Source organism: Lithobates pipiens, unplaced genomic scaffold (genome assembly GCF_037356315.1).
Source record: "Lithobates pipiens isolate NorthernLeopardFrog02 unplaced genomic scaffold, aLitPip1_a1.2 Scaffold_3, whole genome shotgun sequence".
Taxonomy (NCBI): Eukaryota; Metazoa; Chordata; class Amphibia; order Anura; family Ranidae; genus Lithobates; species Lithobates pipiens.
The window spans coordinates 241524169-241543421 of NW_027507790.1; the positions used below are offsets into that span (position 1 = coordinate 241524169).

The window sequence follows — 19253 nt, forward strand, 5'->3', positions numbered from 1 at the left end:
AAAGGCGGGGGGCATTAACGCACACACACACACACACGCATCACATATGCGTCCCCTGTAGGGTGACCACGTGTCCTGGATTGCCCGGGACTGTCCAGGACACGTGGTCACCCTACAGGGGATGCATATGTGATGCGTTAATGCCCCCCCCCCCCCCTTTCTACATCTCCACACATACACGGGCAGCACATGGATACCTTTATTCTCCAATAAATAAATATTTTTGCAGATCTGTCCCGGGTCCTGAAACCTTCATTCCAGGACAATACAGTATCCTCAAATGGAACTGACACGGCATTCTGATGCCCCCCAAAAAAACGCAGCCACTTTACTCCCTAACAGTACTTGTCTTGGGGAGGACAATCCCCTGCTTGTGATTGGAGAAATCATAAATCCCACCTCTTGTGTCTAATCGCTGAGCAACAAGGTAAAATTGGTCTCAGCCGGCCAGGACAAGTACTGTCAGTGAGTAAAGTGGCGATACAGCGGCCTTTTTTGGGGGTGTGATCAGCGATTCTGGGTAGAGCGCATACCTGCCGCCTGGCTGTGCTGTGACTCATTATAGCGCCAGATGATTTTTGGGAAAGCAGGGGAGGTGTCCCTGAATGGCAGTTTGGAAATGTGGTCACCCTAGTCCCACGACAACCAATGGAGCGCACTCCCACCACAGAGGTCTCTAACCACTTCAGCCCCAAGCCTCTTTTTGAGATTTATTGTTTAAGTTAAAATCATGTTTTATATATATATATATATATATATATATATATATATATATATATATATATATATATATATATATATATATATATATATATATAGAAAATTACTTGGAACCCCCAAACAGTTTTTTTAAAAAGAGAATAAAATGGCGGTCATTGCAATACTTTATGGCACACCGTATTTGCACAGCGAAAGATGATGTTACGCCAAGTAAATTGATATCGTGCAATGGTGACAAACTTTGGCCCTTAAAAATCTCCATAGGCGGTGTTTAAAAATTTCAACATGTTACCAGTTTTGAGTTACAGAGGATTTCTAGTGCTAGAATTATTGATCTCGATCTAATGGTCGCAGCGATACCTTCACATGTGTGGTTTAAACACTGTTTTCATATGTGGGTGCGACTTACGTACGCGCGCAAGCTCGACTGGACTGGGTGCTTTTAAAAAAAAAATCTTATTTATTTTACTTTTTATTTTTACACTGTCCTTTTAAAAAAAAAATGTTTGGGTCACGTTTATTCCTGTTATGAGGAATGAAAACATCCCTTGTAATAGAAAAAAAAGCATGACAGGACCTCTTACATGTGAGATTTGGGGTCAAAAAGACCTCATATCTAACATTTAGACTTAAATGGAATAGAAAACAAAAATGATAAAAAATGAAATGTAATTTTTTTTTTTTTTTGCAAAAAAATAAATAAATTCCCCTTTAAGACCATTGGGCGGAAGTGACATTTGATGTCTCTTCCGCCCTCCAATGTTATGGAGCCAAGAGGGGGCCATCATTCTGTCACTCGGCATCCAGAGCGTAGCGGGAGGGGGGCCCTCCTGCCCCCGATAAAAGTGATTATGTGGTGAATCCCCAACAGAGACCACTTTTATTCTAAAGAGAACCGCACACTGTTTCTGAAAATACTGGGGTTATGGCAATAATTAGGTATTTAATGTCAAAGTACTGACGTAGAGGTACGACGATTTGCGTGAAGTGGCTAGTCATGATTGAGAGCTGGTGGGACAGGCACCTGATCATGTGACCACTGTGACAACCAATCACAGTGGTCATATGATCAGGAAGTTCACCCCATCACCAAACTGCAAATATATGTTTTTTATTGCTAAGTAAGGATATCCACTCTGTATGGAGCCACATTTCCCAACTTCCGATTGGTCAGTGACGCTATACACCCTACATTGCCCCATGATGCGTGACTCTTGATTGGTCAGTGAAGCCATCCACCCTACAGGATGCCTTTCCTGATTGGTAAGTAAGGCTATTCACTCTGTATGGAGCCGCAATTCCCAACTTCCAATTGTCAGCGAAGCCATCCACCCTACATGGCCCAACAATACGTGACTCTTGATTGGTCAGTGAAGCCATCGACCCTACATGACCCCACAATGTGTGAGTCTTGATTGGTCAGTGAAGCTATCCACCTTACATGACCCCTCAATGCGTGACTCTTGATTGGTCAGTAAAGCCATCCACCCTACATGACCCCATAATTTGTGAGTCTTGATTGGTCAGTGAAGCTATCCACCCTACATGATGACCCCTCAATGCATGACTCTTGATTGGTCAGCGAAGCTATCCACCCTACATGACGTCACAATTGCTGACTCTTGATTGGCCAGCAAAGCTATCCACCCTACAGGATGCCTTTCCTGATTGGTAAGTAAGGCTATCCACTCTGTATGGAGCCACAATTCCCAACTTCCAATTGTCAGTGAAGCCATCCACCCTACATGACCCCACAATGCGTGACTCTTGATTGGTTAGTGAAACCATCCACCATACAGGGCGTTAATCCTGATTGGCAAGTCGGCTATCCACTCTATATGGAGCCACAATTGCAGACTCCTAATTGGTCAGTGAAGCTACCCACTCTACATAGGGCTACAATCGCTGACTTTTGGTTGGTTGGTGAAGCTTTCCTCCATACACGGCACCATTCCTGATTGGTCCGTGAAGCTATCCACCCTCCATGGGTCACAGTTCCTGGCTCCTGATTTGCCAATAAAGCTATCCAACTATAAGAGAAAAAAATGTGTGAACCACATCAAATCTTGGATGAAAATGTAGAATGTGTTTATAGTAAGAGATTTCTCAGTTTATTTATAATAATTTCTTAAGAAAAACAACATTTAATGCACATCTTAGTGAGAAACCGAAACTCATAGCGCCAACCCCTCACAATATGTGTGTCTTATGATTATCAGGGGACCAGCCATTTTTTATAAGCCGCGCGTCACTTCCGGGCCAACAGGTGCTTTGCCAGGAAGAAGGATGGCGGCGGGAGCGTTTCCGGGTCACATGGCCCGGTGTCGTTGTGGGCGGAGAGGAGAACGGGGCCCGGCGTGACGCGGCAGAAACAAGAGGAGTGCGGAGACCGGCAACATGGTGGGAGTGAAAGTCATCGGAGGAGACGGAGAGTTCCAACCCGAGCTCAGCGCCGCTGGGTCCAGGCTGAGTGTGGTCAAGTTTACCATGAGGGGGTGAGAGGCACCGCCTGTCTGTTTTCATTTTACCGGCCCGATATCTGTATTCATATTACCGGCCCGATATCTGTATTCATATTACCGGCCCGATATCTGTATTCATATTACCGGCCCGATATCTGTATTCATATTACCGGCCCGATATCTGTATTCATGTTACCGGCCCGATATCTGTATTCATGTTACCGGCCCGATATCTGTATTCATATTACCGGCCCGATATCTGTATTCATGTTACCGGCCCGATATCTGTATTCATATTACCGGCCCGATATCTGTATTCATGTTACCGGCCCGATATCTGTATTCATGTTACCGGCCCGATATCTGTATTCATGTTACCGGCCCGATATCTGTATTCATGTTACCGGCCCGATATCTGTATTCATGTTACCGGCCCGATATCTGTATTCATGTTACCGGCCCGATATCTGTATTCATGTTACCGGCCCGATATCTGTATTCATGTTACCGGCCCGATATCTGTATTCATGTTACCGGCCCGATATCTGTATTCATGTTACCGGCCCGATATCTGTATTCATGTTACCGGCCCGATATCTGTATTCATGTTACCGGCCCGATATCTGTATTCATGTTACCGGCCCGATATCTGTATTCATGTTACCGGCCCGATATCTGTATTCATGTTACCGGCCCGATATCTGTATTCATGTTACCGGCCCGATATCTGTATTCATGTTACCGGCCCGATATCTGTATTCATGTTACCGGCCCGATATCTGTATTCATGTTACCGGCCCGATATCTGTATTCATGTTACCGGCCCGATATCTGTATTCATGTTACCGGCCCGATATCTGTATTCATGTTACCGGCCCGATATCTGTATTCATGTTACCGGCCCGATATCTGTATTCATGTTACCGGCCCGATATCTGTATTCATATTACCGGCCCGATATCTGTATTCATTCTACTTGCCCGATATCATCTGTATTCATTCTACTTGCCCGATATCATCTGTATTCATTCTACTTGCCCGATATCATCTGTATTCATTCTACTTGCCCGATATCATCTGTATTCATTCTACTTGCCCGATATCATCTGTATTCATTCTACCTGCCCGATATCATCTGTATTCATTCTACCTGCCCGATATCATCTGTATTCATTCTACCTGCCCGATATCATCTGTATTCATTCTACCTGCCCGATATCATCTGTATTCATTCTACCTGCCCGATATCATCTGTATTCATTCTACCTGCCCGATATCATCCGTATTCATTCTACCTGCCCGATATCATCCGTATTCACATTACCTGCCCGATATCATCCGTATTCACTCTACCTGCCCGATATCATCCGTATTCACATTACCTGCCCGATATCATCCGTATTCACATTACCTGCCCGATATCATCCGTATTCACATTACCGGCCCGATATCATCCGTATTCACATTACCGGCCCGATATCATCCGTATTCACATTACCTGCCCGATATCATCCGTATTCACATTACCTGCCCGATATCATCCGTATTCACATTACCTGCCCGATATCATCCGTATTCATTCTACCTGCCCGATATCATCCGTATTCATTCTACCTGCCCGATATCATCCGTATTCACATTACCGGCCCGATATCATCCGTATTCACATTACCTGCCCGATATCATCCGTATTCACATTACCGGCCCGATATCATCCGTATTCACATTACCGGCCCGATATCATCTGTACTTGTACTTCCGGCCCGATATCTGTATTCAAGCTGTCACTCTTTTTGAAGAGCCTGATATTGTGCTCCCATCTACTGTTCTCTGTACAAAGCCTCACACTGCACTCCTACTGACCTATATGGCTGTGGGCAGAGCAGCCTATGTACAGAGATCTGGCTTGGTACGCGATCAGTGGTAGGAGCGCAGTACCGGGTTTAGTACGTGATCAGCGGTAGGAGCGCAGTATCGGGCTTCGTACATGATCAGCGGTAGGAGCGCAGTATGGGGCTTGGCACGCGATCAGCGGTAGGAGCGCAGTATGGGGCTTGGCACGCGATCAGCGGTAGGAGCGCAGTATGGGGCTTGGCACGCGATCAGCGGTAGGAGCGCAGTATGGGGCTTGGCACGCGATCAGCGGTAGGAGCGCAGTATGGGGCTTGGCACGCGATCAGCGGTAGGAGCGCAGTATGGGGCTTGGCACGCGATCAGCGGTAGGAGCGCAGTATGGGGCTTGGCACGCGATCAGCGGTAGGAGCGCAGTATGGTGCTTGGTACGCGATCAGCGGTAGGAGCGCAGTATGGTGCTTGGTACGCGATCAGCGGTAGGAGCGCAGTATGGGGCTTGGTACGCGATCAGCGGTAGGAGCGCAGTATGGGGCTTGGTACGTGATCAGTGGTAGGAGCGCAGTATGGGGCTTGGCACGCGATCAGCGGTAGGAGCGCAGTATGGGGCTTGGTAAGCGATCAGCGGTAGGCGCGCAGTATGGGGCTTGGTACGCGATCAGCGGAAGGAGTGCAGTATGGGGCTTGGTAGGCGATCAGCGGTAGGAGCGCAGTATGGGGCTTGGTACGCGATCAGCGGTAGGAGCGCAGTATGGGGCTTGGTACGCGATCAGCGGTAGGAGCGCAGTATGGGGCTTGGTAAGCGATCAGCGGTAGGCGCGCAGTATGGGGCTTGGTACGTGATCAGTGGTTGGAACCTACAGCCGTGGCCAAAAGTTTTGAGAATGACACAAATATTAATTTTCACAAAGTCTGCTGCCTCAGTTTTTATGATGGCAATTTGCAATAAACTCCAGAATGTTATGAAGAGTGATCAGATTAATTCGCAAAGTCCCTCTTTGCCATGAGATTTTAAGTTCGTCCCATTAAAAAAAAAAAAAAAAATAAACATTTTTCCACTGCATTTGTGAAGAATGCTTCAGGGCATCCAAGAAAGTCCAAGTGCCAGGAGTGGACCGTCTCCTATAGTTGATTCAGATGTAGGATCGGGGCACTGCCAGTGCAGAGCTTGCCCAGGAATGGCAGCAGGCAGGTGTGAGTCCATCGGAACATATGGTGAGAAGACTTTTGGAGAATGGTCTGGTGTCAAGAAGGGCAGCAAAGAAGCCACTTATCTCCAGGAAGCCGTCAGGGACAGACTGATATTCTGCAAGAGGTACAGGGATTGGACTGCTGAGGACTGGCGTAAAGTCCTCTTCTCTGATGAATCCTCTTTACAATTGTTTGGGGCATCCGGGAAAAACCTTGTCTGGAGAAGAAAAGGTGAGCGCTACCATCAGACCTGTGTTGTGCCAACAGTAAAGCATCCTAAGACCATTCATGTGTGGGTTTCCTTCTAAGTCAAGGGAGTGGGCTCACTCACAATTCTGCCCAAAAAGATCCTCCGAGAGAAACTTCTCCCAACCATCCAAGAACAGTTTGGTGAGGAACAATGCCTTTTCCAGCATGATGGAGCACCTTTACATAGGCAAAAGTGATAACAAAGTGGTTTGGGGAACAAAAGATTGAAATTTTGGGTCCATGGTCACAAAACTCCCCAGACGTTAATCCCATTGAAAATTTGTGGTCAATCCTCGAGGCGGGTGAATAAAAACCTCCACAAATTCTGACAAACTCCAAGCATTGATTATATAAGAATGGTCAGCCACCAGCCAGGATGTGGCGCTCAAGTCAATCGACGGCCTTCCAAGGAGAATTGCAGAGGTCTGGAAAAAGAAGGATCAACACTGCAAATATTGACTCTCTTCATAAACTTAATGTAATTGTCAATAAAACCCTTTGACACTTATGAAATGCTTGTAATTCTACACCGTAGTAACACCTGACAAAAAAGATCTAACAACACTGAAGCAACAGACTTTGTAAAAATGAATATTTGTGTCATTCTCAACTTTTTGGCCACATCTGTAGTATCGGGCTTAGTACATTGATCAGTAGAGGGGTTACAACTCACAGGGGGAGATTTACTAAAGCTGGAGCCCAGAGAATCGGGCACAGCTACCGTACATAATAATCAGCTGCTAGGTGTTCTGTTATAGTTTATGGCAGGGCTCGACAAACCCCAGACGCCAGGTCGCCAATTCGACCAGAAATCGCAACATGGCGCCTAAGCTGCCACCAGCCCACTCACTATTGATGCCCCAGAGAAGCAGCAGCATTAACACTGACTGCCGTCCTCCCTCCTCCACACTCAGCGGCGCCGCGCTAAGTGTGTGAAACTGACAAGCAACAGAGAGAGGAGGATCTGTCAGATTTCAGCTTGATGCTGGGGTGGGCGGGACCCGGCCGCTATCAAACACCAGCCAATGGGATCTGGGTGGGCCGCTACGTGTATGTGGCCCCCGTCCCTTTTCTTAAGCAGCCCAATCGTTGGCTGGTGTTTGATAGCTGCTGAGTCCCGCCCACCCAGCCGGGTCCCGCCCACCCCGACATCAAGCTCAAATCTGACATATCCGTCTCTCTGTTACTTGTCAGTTTCACACCCCGGCTGGGTCCTGCCCATTCCGACATTAAGCTCAATTCTGACAGCTCCTCTGTTACATTTCAGTAACAGTGTGCTCCGTGTGAAACCTGCCAGTGTCAGTAGTCAGTGCCATCTGCCACCTGTCACCGCCAATCAGTGCCACCTGTCACCGCCAATCAGTGCCACCGCCAATCAATGCCACCTGCCACCGTCAGGGCCACCGCCAACCAGTGCCACCTGCCAACACCAACCAGTGCCACCGCCAATCAGTGCCATCTGCCAGTGACAACCAGTGGCACCGCCAACCAGAGCCACCTGCCACCGCCAACCAGGGCCACCTGCCACCGCCATCTGGCAGTTCCACGTGCCTGCCAGTAGCAACCAGGGCCACCTGCCAGTGCCAGCCAGTTCCATCTGTCGCCAGCCTTAGTCTTTCTGGTCAGCCCATAACCCTGATGTAGCAGCGTTTCAATGGAGTTATTGACTGGGTGTTCCATTGTGAGTTAGGGATAGGGGGTGAAAATGAGTGGCCTTACCCTGGGAGCTGACAATCCCTACCACTCTAAAAAAAAAAAAAAAAAAAAAAAAAAAAAAAAACTGGCTCCTAAATTCAAAGCAAATTTGTCAACCCCTGGTTTATGGTGTGTTTGTTTTTTTTTGTTTTTTTTTTTGTTTTTTTCCCCCCTCTCCACTTGTGTATTAATAATTAAAACCTAAGGGGAAATGTGTGTCCTGATAGGGCTTGGATCAGCCTTTCACAACTGGGGTTTTGTTGTACCTTTTTTAGGGTTCCTCCAGATGTTTGTAGGCGTTCCTTGAGTAACCGCTGACGGCCATGACCTTTAAGCTATCTGTAGAGGGGGTGGGGGTCTTCCTAATGACCACAAATGTACAAAGCATAGGGGTAGATATACTAAAGCTGGAGCATACAGAATCTGGTGCTGCTTTGTATGGTAGCCAATCCGCTTCTAACCTCAGCTTGTTCAGTTAGGCTTTGGCAATAAAACTTGGAAGCTGATTGGTTTCTATGCAGAAGTGAGACTGATTTTGCACTATCCAGCTTTATTAATCTCCATGCTTCCTTCTGATCTTTTCTCTAATATACAGTGACCTGTACAGTACAAGTCCATGCCACATGACAGGGTCAGAGCACTGGGGCGTTGGGGCCATCACTACTATCTATTTAAGATACAGTAATAATTTAGTTTATTCAGCATAAAATGGAGCTTAGTTCTGTAGCCTGAAGCTGTATATTGTGCAATATTTACATTTTTGTAAATTCATTTAATGAATCCAAGCTCTGCATGCTGATATAACGTGCACTGCATTGATGCAATCACACAATTTCACAGTAACCATAAAAGATCAAAACAAAGTTCAGGAATATTCCTTTATCCCATTGTTTTGCACATCTATGTACACTGCAAACTGTATGATTGAATCCGTTCTGAGATCGCTGTTTTACTAACCTGACAGCTTATTATTCTAAATAGGAAAGCCTCATTTTGTTTGCAAATATTAAAGATACCGGCGAGAAGGAGTCCCTTGTATTTAAAGCTGGCATCCACTCACCTGCTGCCGCCACATCCCCCTCCTTGCTTTGTCACTGCCGCATCACCCGCCGTCCCATTAAAGTGAATGGGACTGTCAGTGAGTCAACAGCAGGTCAGAGGAGGAGCTGCTAGATGACAGTTCCTCTTTAAAAATGATGCTTTAAATTTAATTCTTTTTACTAGTGATCCACCCTGGCCCTCATCACTACCTATAGCCTGTATGCAGAGCAGCATGACAGGATGAGATATGCCATCGGTACATTTGGTGAGAATTAAATCAATTTTATAAAGTCACTGCCTTTTCAGGGCAAAGTGAGGGGCCTTCATTAAGGGAACCCCAAACTTCTGATACTCACTCTTCTAGCACTGTGCTGCAGCTGGTGACAATACCTGGTGTATTGAGAGAAGCAGAAGAGTGTGTCCAGCAATGCATCGCTCCCCCATTTCCTCCAGATCTCCCACGATTCTTTGCCCCGCGCCTCAGCATTATTGGCCATTCTGAAGTCATGTGGTGCCTTCATCAAGTTTCGATTGGACGATACTCTTCTGGGGGCATGGACAGTTGACGTGGGTTTGCGCAGTTTCGCTGTCATTGAGGGGGGCCATCATCGTGCTCTGCATGTGACGTGCAGAGGAGACTGCAATTCACACACTTGTGAATGTCCATGCGCGATGTAAGGCCGCACTAGTGTGGTTTTCGGGGGTGAGTGGAGAGGGAAGGGAGTCCCATGAGATCACGACTCCACCTCCTGAGCTCCAGCATTTGGACCTGCCCACCGATCTCCGATAAACGCTGAGCTCATACAGGCGCAGGGCAAAATAATTTTCATGTAGAACTACATTAATTTCATTTGGATATGTGGACACATTACTATGGTGCCTTTGGTTTTTATGAAGCATGTACTGCAGATTTACAACCACTTAACTTATTATTTTTTAAATTTTTTTTTTCCCCTGCAAGGTAATGTCATAATGTGCTAGTATTCATCAGATACTAGCATATTGTTAAACTTGCCTTTTTAAAATGAAGTATTCTAGCACCAAGATGTCGCTTCAGGCGCTTCCAGGTTCGTGTACTGCAGCTCTGACTCTCCAAAGCTGCGATGACATCACTCCTGCACATGTGCGCGGGAGCCGGTGTCTTGTCATATAACGTCCTCCATCCGATAGTGTCATGCGCAGTACACGGCAACACAGATTCCAAAAATAGCCGAGGATGAACGGCACCTGCCCCGTGAGTCCAGGTTCTAGCCCCACCATCCAAGTGGACATAGAGTAGGAATAAAAAAGAGCCGAGCGCAGCGAGGCCGAGCCCGAAGCGTGGCGAGCAAAGCTCGCCCGCGAGGGGCCCTCTAATATTCACAACCCTATGTCCGCTTGGATGGTGGGGGCTACCACCTCCATTCAGCTTTGGAGTTTTTCCGAAGCTTCGGCTGCGGACACTATTTGCTGGCAGGACGCTATACGGCAGAACACCGGCATTTATGGCACAGGGCTTCGGAGGAACAACCCAAATGGCTGTTCCTTCAGAGCACATGCGTCGGTGATATCGGTGGCTGCATAAATAATACAAATTGTTTGCCTGGATCAACCGTTAATTATTGATAATGCTCCATGCACACTGGAGCTCATAAACTACAGTTTATTGGAGTTTGGGCTTTTTATTTATTTTTTTTATTTTTTATTTTTTTAAAGCCCATAAACTCCACTCTGTTAGCCTATGTGTCCATGCACACATGGACGTTTTTTAGCTTTTTAATGAGCAGTGAAGTTCATGGGCTTTTTTTTTGAACGCCAGAAATTCGCATTCAAAGTGCAGTTTTTCACCGCCAAAAAACATCAAAAGCGGATAAACACTCCATAAAAAACACGCGTTAATTCGTGTTCGATGTTCTATTTTTTGCAATGCATTGTGGGAGTTTGGAATGCACTGTGGGATTTTTGGAGTGTCCTCTGTTAGGAACTTCCCTTGTGATCAGTAAAAACTCCAGGTGTTCTGAGAAGCAGGAAAATTTATTTCTGATGTGGCCCACAACAGAGAGACATGCTTACAGGACAAAAGCTGAAGAAAGATGTCTCTCGAAAGGAACGTGTCCCGCCTCCTCATACCCCACAAGAAAAACATCTCTATGCTTCTATTGGCTGAGGGAACATAAATAACGTTGTCATGGTACAGGATGGTACTTTATTTTGATATTCATGTTCCTGTACATTCTTAGGCTATCATATTTAGTTAAATCTAATCATCCTACTTACTATGGAGTTAATTAAGACAAAACAATACAACAAGTTAATACAATAATGTGCTCAGAAGTAAGTTTTTTAAAAATCAGTCTAAGGAATATTGTTTTTCTAATAGTCGCACAATAAACATTTAAAACTTTTCTAACACCTCTGTGTATTTTTATTAAGAAGGCCCATAAACGCTAATGCTAAAAAATGCTCAAACGCTGTTAAAAGCACGTTTTTCAACCAGCGTTTTTCTGCCAGCAGTCTGGCGTCCAGAAAAAGCTTTTTTGAGCTTCAGTGTGCATGGAGCCTTATGATAAAAGTAAGAAAAAAAATGTATCATTTTCAGCCTTTCTCAACCTTTTCAACACAGAACAACCCTTGAAATAGTTCACCGGTCTCAGGGGGAACCCCTGCTAAAAATTAGAAATCTACAACTCATGATACATTAGTGTGATGGTCAGTGGGAAGAATGGTCCTTACACTTGTGGTCATTGGGAAGAATTACCTCCTTGCAGATAACTAAAAAGATCAATGGTGTCGGTGGGAACTTATCTGAGAGGCAGAAATGGCCCAATGCTGAAGGAACCTCTAGCAACCTCTGGAGGAACCCTGGTTGAGAATCGCTGATCTAGATGGTATAACCAAAAAAAGACGCAGTCCTAGCGACCCTAAGATGCATATAATAAAAAGAGAATATGGTTCTCCCAAGAGGGCCACTTCTAGGACACAGTGATTGGTTAAAAAAATATATTATTAAATTTAAAGAACACAACAATTTAGTAATTTACCTCACAGTTTAAAAATAGGACAACGTTGTCACATGTTAAAAAGAAGGGGAATCGCAGCTGCACATACCATACAGTCACAATACCCACATTGAGACAATCGCTTTAGTCACACATTAGCAATTGTAATTGCAAAATTATAGTAGTATAAATCTGTTTCCAGAAGCTAAGGTAAAATACTGGTGCGGTTACAGAGCAGCTTTATTGTAGACCAGAAATGGTGAGTCAAGGAACTCATAGATATGGGTGGTATTGGAGGGGTTGGTGAGTGTGTAGCTGTCATATACTCAAAAAACACAGGATATCGTTTTGCTGTCCACAATGGATGGTTATCGGTCCCTTTTTTGAATTTGACAAACTAGACAGATTACACCTGGTGAAGCACGGAGGTGATTGTATTGAGTCTGAAATTATCAGACTAGGGGTGCACCAAATGGGTTTTTTGGTGCCGAAACCGATACCAAAAATGAAAAATACACTAGGCCGATAACGAAATATATATATATATATATATATATATATATATATATATATATATATATATATATATATATATATATATATATATATATATATTATACTGGGGACGTGGTACAGGAGGTGTGCCCCATTGCAGCCAGCCTGTGAAGGGAAGAGAGGAGAGCCGCCTCCGCCGCCCGTTTGATCACAGCTCCGGGAACATCACAGCTTTCATTTCAATAGCTGTGTGTTCCCGGCCATGCCGTCTCACACAGCCCCTCCCCCTTGTCCAGGCACTTTGATTAACAGATCATCCATCCAATCCTGCGGGTGATCTGTCTAAGTGCCCGGACAAGGGGGAGGGGCTGTGTGTGATGGCGCGCGGCCGGGAACAGACCGCTATTGACATGAAAGCTGTGATGTTCCCGGCGCTGTGATCAAACAGGCGGTGGAGGTGGCTCTCCTTCGCTATAAGACATCCCCATGATGGGCGGCACCAGGGGCGGGGGTGGAGACCCCCACCTAGGCCACGCTCCATTATCGGCTCCATTATCGGCCGTTTTTCTTTTTCGGCAAATTGCCGAAAAGGGCATTTTTCGGCTGATGTGTTTCTGAGGCCGAAATTTCGGTGCATCCCTAGATCAGACGGAATAGACTTGGACATAGACTCACTTTTAACAGCCTTTGGAGATGTATCCATACTATCAGAGGGGGAGGTAAAAACCAGGGACAGGAACAAACACAACTGTGTACTGGGGTTAATTCAAGACACTCTCACCATGTCATACACCCTGGTCACTTCCCTGTATCTCTACCCATCGATACAGAATGAAACATGCTCAGAAAGAGGTGATATCATGATGCCTTGAGGTTTTCCACGTTGTATAAAGTAATGCTGCACAATTCATCGTTAAAAAAATTGTGATCTCGATTCAAGCCGCAAGGCTCCACTGCAGGTTTCCCTTAGATAGGATGGCGGTGCTGGCAACCGATCCGATGGAAGGTTGGGCCTCAGGACGGCCGACATTGCAGGCTACCTGGACAGGTGTCAAAAGTCAACAGCTACAGTGTTTATAGCTGCTGACTTTTTTTTTCTTTTTTTTTTTTTTTTGTAAAAAGCTGGAACACCCCTTTTTAAGTTTAAAATCAATATTTTTTGCTAAAAAATTACTTGAAACTCACAAACATTATATTTTAGCAGAGACCCTAGGGAATAAAATGCCAAATGCTGCAATATTTTATGTCACACTGTATTTGCCAAGCGGTCTTTCAAACGCATTTTTTTTTTTTTTGTGAAAAAATACACATCAATGAATAAACAGTAATGTAAGCCCCATTTTTTTTTATTTTTTTTTCCCATGTGAAATGTTACGAATCGTGATCTAAGCAAAAAAATTGTGACTCTCATTTTAAACAGAATCGTGCAGCTCTTGCATAAAGTGCCATTCATGCAGTTCAACAGGTTTTCCATTGTGAATGTATTACCAGCAGGAATTAAACATACGAGGTGTGACAATTTAATTCCTGGAATGGACTGTTTTAAAAAAAAATAAAATTTTTAAATATTCAAAAGATTAGATGAAATATGACGTTTACATTCTTTCTGATCTTCTGTCAAGATTTCAGACCCCAACTTTGCAGAAATCCTTCTCTGTTCCAAATCCTCCATTAGAATCTGCCCACTGTTTTCCTGTTTCATATTAAATTCTTCTGCCATCCTTCGTACGTTAAATCTTTCATCTGAGCTTACGAGGGTTCACACTGTCCGCATTTGCATCCCTCCTTTTGTGTTTTTGTCTGCCCACTTCTTGTGTCATTGTGGGCATCTTCCCACCCCTCCTTTTAAACCACCTATGCCATTCGCAAACGCTTGATTTCTTGATGAAATGTTCACCATAAGCCTACCCTGTAACAGAGCTAAAGTTTCACTCGCACTTTTGTCAATTTCCATGTAAAATGTAATGTCCACCTGCTGCTCCAGATTGCTTCCACTCACTTTCTGCCAACTGCTCAACACACACACACGGCATTTCTTCTGCGACTCTGTAAAGACGGAGTCACCTGGTCTGTGACCCCCCCAGCAAGTGTGAGTCATGTCAGAACAAACTCGAGTGCAACTGGCCACGTGACTGTCCACCATAGCGCTATGCCATGGCATTCCTGGAATTAAATTGTCACACCTCCTTATATTGCATATGTTATGATTTTACAGTTTGGTGTTTTTAAAGCCGTGCACGGCAATCCCAGTGTCATGTCACTTTACTGCATTAGGTGAGTAGAAGTGTCTGGTCATCAGAGGCCTGAATCACCGCTACTCATCTCGGATTAAAAATAAGATTGTCCAATTTTAGTCTAATCCTTAATGAGCATGTTTAATTGGATTAAGCGAATCGCCAGTCTTGCTTTAGATTACACCTAGAACACAAGTGTACAGGAGAAGTTAGAGAGGAGAGTCTCCAGCACTGCATTTATTCTACCTGGATTCTGAGATTTTTATTTTTTATTTTTATTATGTATTTCAGGTGTGCTCCATGTGTGAGGATATCGCCAGCATTCACATCACTTAGTAATAAGTATCCACAAGCCGTCTTTCTGGAAGTGGACGTACATCAGTGCCAAGTAAGTGGACTGTGCCTTTAACAGAAGGAAGCCCCCTCTGACTACGTGGGGTGTGTGTTTTTTTTTTTTTTTTTTTTTTTTTTTTTAGGTGTTCAATTGCAGTAAAAAGTTCTCTGCTCCCAATTCTCTGGTCTTTCTGCCTGCCAAAGCTATTTCAGCGGGTTCTTAAAGTGGAAGTTAACTTCCATCACTGACTTTTACCTATAGGTAGTGTAGATATCTCCTAAACATGCAGGTTTTAGGAGATACTTGCTGTACGTGCGACCAGGGTCATCACTGGTGGGGCCGTTCCTTCAGAGTTCTATGCCCTGAAAGCCGGCGCCCATGTGCATGCGTGGGCTTGATGTCATCGCAACTCCGGCCAGAGCTGGAGTCCACAAACCCAGAAGCAAGACTGGTGAAGATGAAGTGGCCTCCAGCTCTGACATCTCAGCATGGGAGTGCTCAGTTTTAAGGTAAGTTTAACATAAGGTGCTAGTATGCGACTAGCACATTGCTTTACCTTTCAGGGTTAAAAATAAGAAATTTGCAAGTTAAAAAAAAAATGTGGCTTTATTATTTTTTGGAGCCTGTAAAGCATTGCAGGTCTCGTTCAGACCTGTCTGTGTATCTGTGTGCCTGATCCTGTACAGGAAAGTAGATACACGGACAGGAAGAATCTGTGAACTACAAGCTGAAATCCGTAAAGGATGTCGGGACTTGTAGTTCATTCATACACAGAGCTCTATGTATGAATGATGCGGCCATGTGGGCTAAGCCACGCACAGCCACACTGATTTTTTTAAAACGACTGTACTGCTGTCACGTCAGGGGGATTGGGATTGGGCAGCGGCTGCAGCATTGGGAACATGATACATATTCCAACCTAAAAAACAGGTGTAACATGATCCCAAAGGTGAACTTATTCCTTTAAGCGAGCCAGAGATGGATTGAATCTCAGCCAGTTCAGGAACCGGCCGAGATTCAATCCATCTATGGGCTTTTTGTACCCAAGTCGATCCATCAGTCAACCTGGGTACAACCAGCTTGTTAAAAAAAAAAAAATGTATTATTATTTTATTACTGCCGGGGGCTATAGCTGCTTGCACTTATCATTGTGTTCTGCCAAACGGGAAGGCTCCCCGCTGGCAGAATACAATAACACTACGGGAGGCGTTCCCCCCATCAACACTGACTGTGTTGATATGGGGGGGGGGGGGGGATCCGAGCAATTTTTCTTTCCTTCCACCCATGGTACTCTGTGAAAATGCTCGGTATCAATGAATCCCTAGTGAAAGTAAAGCGGCATTAAACCCAATCCTAAAATGTTACAATGGCTGCATTTTTGTTTTTGTTTTTTATTGAAAAAATGGTGCGCTTATTCAAATTATAAATACATACAAATACGTAAAATAAAAAATTGAAAGTTGTTTGCAGACTAATCCCAAAACCAAACAAGTCTATATAAAACACTTGAGTCCAAATATAGAAGATATGTAAAGTCTTGTGAGTCCAAATATAAAAAATGCTAAATCCACAAAATGACAAATGCTGTTTATATCAGAGGGGAATCCAGTCACTAAGAAGTGGAGAAACGCCGCCACCTGTGAATGAAATGGCCGCTCACCTCAAGGAATGACCGAACGGTCAAACAGAGCTTTGTATTACAAATGGGGTTGTCCAGATACCACTTTTTTTTTTTTTTTTTTTTTTTTTATTATGACCGAGTACAAGTACAGATATCCCTTTTTAATGTCACGTGACAGTGGCACTGTATTGTTTACAGTATATGTGTGTGTGTATACACATATATACATTTTTATTCATTATTGTTTAAATATGCGCACCATTTATTAATATATGCAGTGTTGGAGTGCACCAATCAATAGCTGCAGCTGTTCGCTTCATATTATTTATTGGTAGCAGTTTATTCTAGTTCACACATAGCCATGCACAATTACATCTATACCCATTTTGTTTTTTTCCTTCTGTTCTCACCTGATGATCTGGCCAGTAACTCACCTTATGTATAAATAGCAGCCCCCCCCCCCCCCCCGGATGGAGCACAGGGGCTCCTTTTGGACAGCAGTGTTGTCAGTCCGGGGAATGTTGGATGAACTGGCAGATTTAGTTTACACTGAAGAAACTGAGGCCAAACTCCAGCTCACACTTCTTGGGCAGCTACGGCAACAGGGTTGTGGTGTGTGTATGTGTGTATATATATATATATATAGTGTGTGTGTGTGTGTGTGTGTGTGTGTGTGTGTGTGTGTATATATATATATATATATATATATATATATATATATATATATATATATATATATATATATATATATATATATATATATATATATATATACACACGTTTTTTTTTTTTGTTTCCCTTTTGAAATTAGTTTTACATAAGTAAAAGCTGATCGCTGTAAGCAATCTGTGTCAGTGTTAAATGGTTTGCCCCAACCCTCTAACTCAGTGATTCTCAACTAGGGTTCCTCCAGAAGTTGCTAGGGGTTCCTTCAGCATTGGGCAATTTCTGCCTCTCAGATAAGTTCCCACTCACACCATTGATCTTTTTAGCGATCTGTAAGGAGGTAATTCTTCCCAATGACCACAAGTGTAAGGACCATTCTCCCCACTGACCATCACACTAATGTATCATGAGTTGTAGATTTCTATTTTTTAGCAGGGGTTCCCTGAGACCAGAAAACTATTTCAAGGGTTCCTCTGTTGAAAAGGTTGAGAAAGGCTGCTCTAACTGCTACTTCTGCAGGACAACTGTATAAAGACGGTGAAAATGAAAGCTAGCCTAAAAAGGAAAACAAATGCAGGCCTTGCATATAAGAAATGGTAAGCTTCACTATAATAAATGTTTGCTTGTGGGTTTAATACCGCTTTAAAAGGGAAAAATTAAAAAATAACGCTGACACGGATTTAGATATTCTTTGCTAGGTGGGTTCGTTTCAAACTCTCTACATAGACAGCTTTACATTGTTTCTTAAATTTTTGTCACACAAGTACATTCATCTGGATTACAAGATTTTACCCAAAGTCAATATTCTTCTCAAACTGTTGCCCTGATATTGAATGTCTGCGTAGTAAAGTGTAGAAAGGTAATTCTGTGTTCGTGTTATGAATTAACATTGTCTGTCTGATTTTTGCCTTTTTAGGCAACAGCCGCCGCCAACAATATATCGGCAACCCCCACGTTTTTATTTTTCCGAAATAAAGTAAAAATTGATCAGTACCAAGGTGCAGATGCTGCTGGTTTAGAAGAAAAAATTAAACAGCACTTGGAGAATGATCCCGGGAACAATGAAGACACGGATATTCCCAAAGGATATGTATGTATCTGCGTACACTGGCTCTCATTAGAATCTGTTGTGTTACAGTGCTTAAAAAAAAAAAAAAAGTATTCACACCCCTTGAAATTTTGTTATGTTGCAACCAGTGTTAATTTTGGCAGCAAATTTTGATTTAGTTTTAGTCTTAGGACTAAAATGGCATTTTAGTTTTAGTCACATTTTTTTAATCTTCTGCAATTGTTTGTTTTAGTCAAACTTAGTCAACTAAATCTCCAGTACATTTTAAGTCGACTAAAATCGAATAGGTGTAATTAAATTGTAGTGCATTACTTGACATTTATCTACAATTTCCAAACTCGTATACTGTTGGAGTGAAAAATCGAATGTTTGTTATGGCATTGAGGTATGAACATGGACTACAGACCAATGTTAACTTTGAAGTCAAATTTCAATTTAGTTTTAGTCTTATCCCTTGTACACACGGTCGGAAATTCCGACAGAAACGGTCCGATCGGATTATATTATCAGAAAATCCGATAGTGTGTGGGCTGTAGCAGACTTCTTCCGACGGACATTTTGATGGAAAAGATTTGGAGCGAAGGATCTCAAATTTTCAGACCACAAAATCCAATCAGACTTTTTCCCATCGTTTGTAGAGAATTCCG

The 19253-nt window shown here is 43.8% G+C and overlaps 1 protein-coding gene across 1 annotated transcript in view; it reads left to right on the forward strand.

Annotated features, from left to right (window-relative positions):
* The first annotated feature begins 3001 nt into the window (after nucleotides 1-3001).
* The window catches only part of TXNL1 (thioredoxin like 1), a 37725-nt gene continuing 21473 nt past the window's right edge, over nucleotides 3002-19253 (forward strand). The window contains exons 1-3 of the mRNA XM_077462963.1: nucleotides 3002-3215; nucleotides 15208-15304; nucleotides 18454-18627. Coding sequence (XP_077319089.1) covers nucleotides 3118-3215; nucleotides 15208-15304; nucleotides 18454-18627 — 369 coding nt within the window. The 5' untranslated portion in view covers nucleotides 3002-3117. The remainder of the gene's footprint in view (nucleotides 3216-15207; nucleotides 15305-18453; nucleotides 18628-19253) is intronic.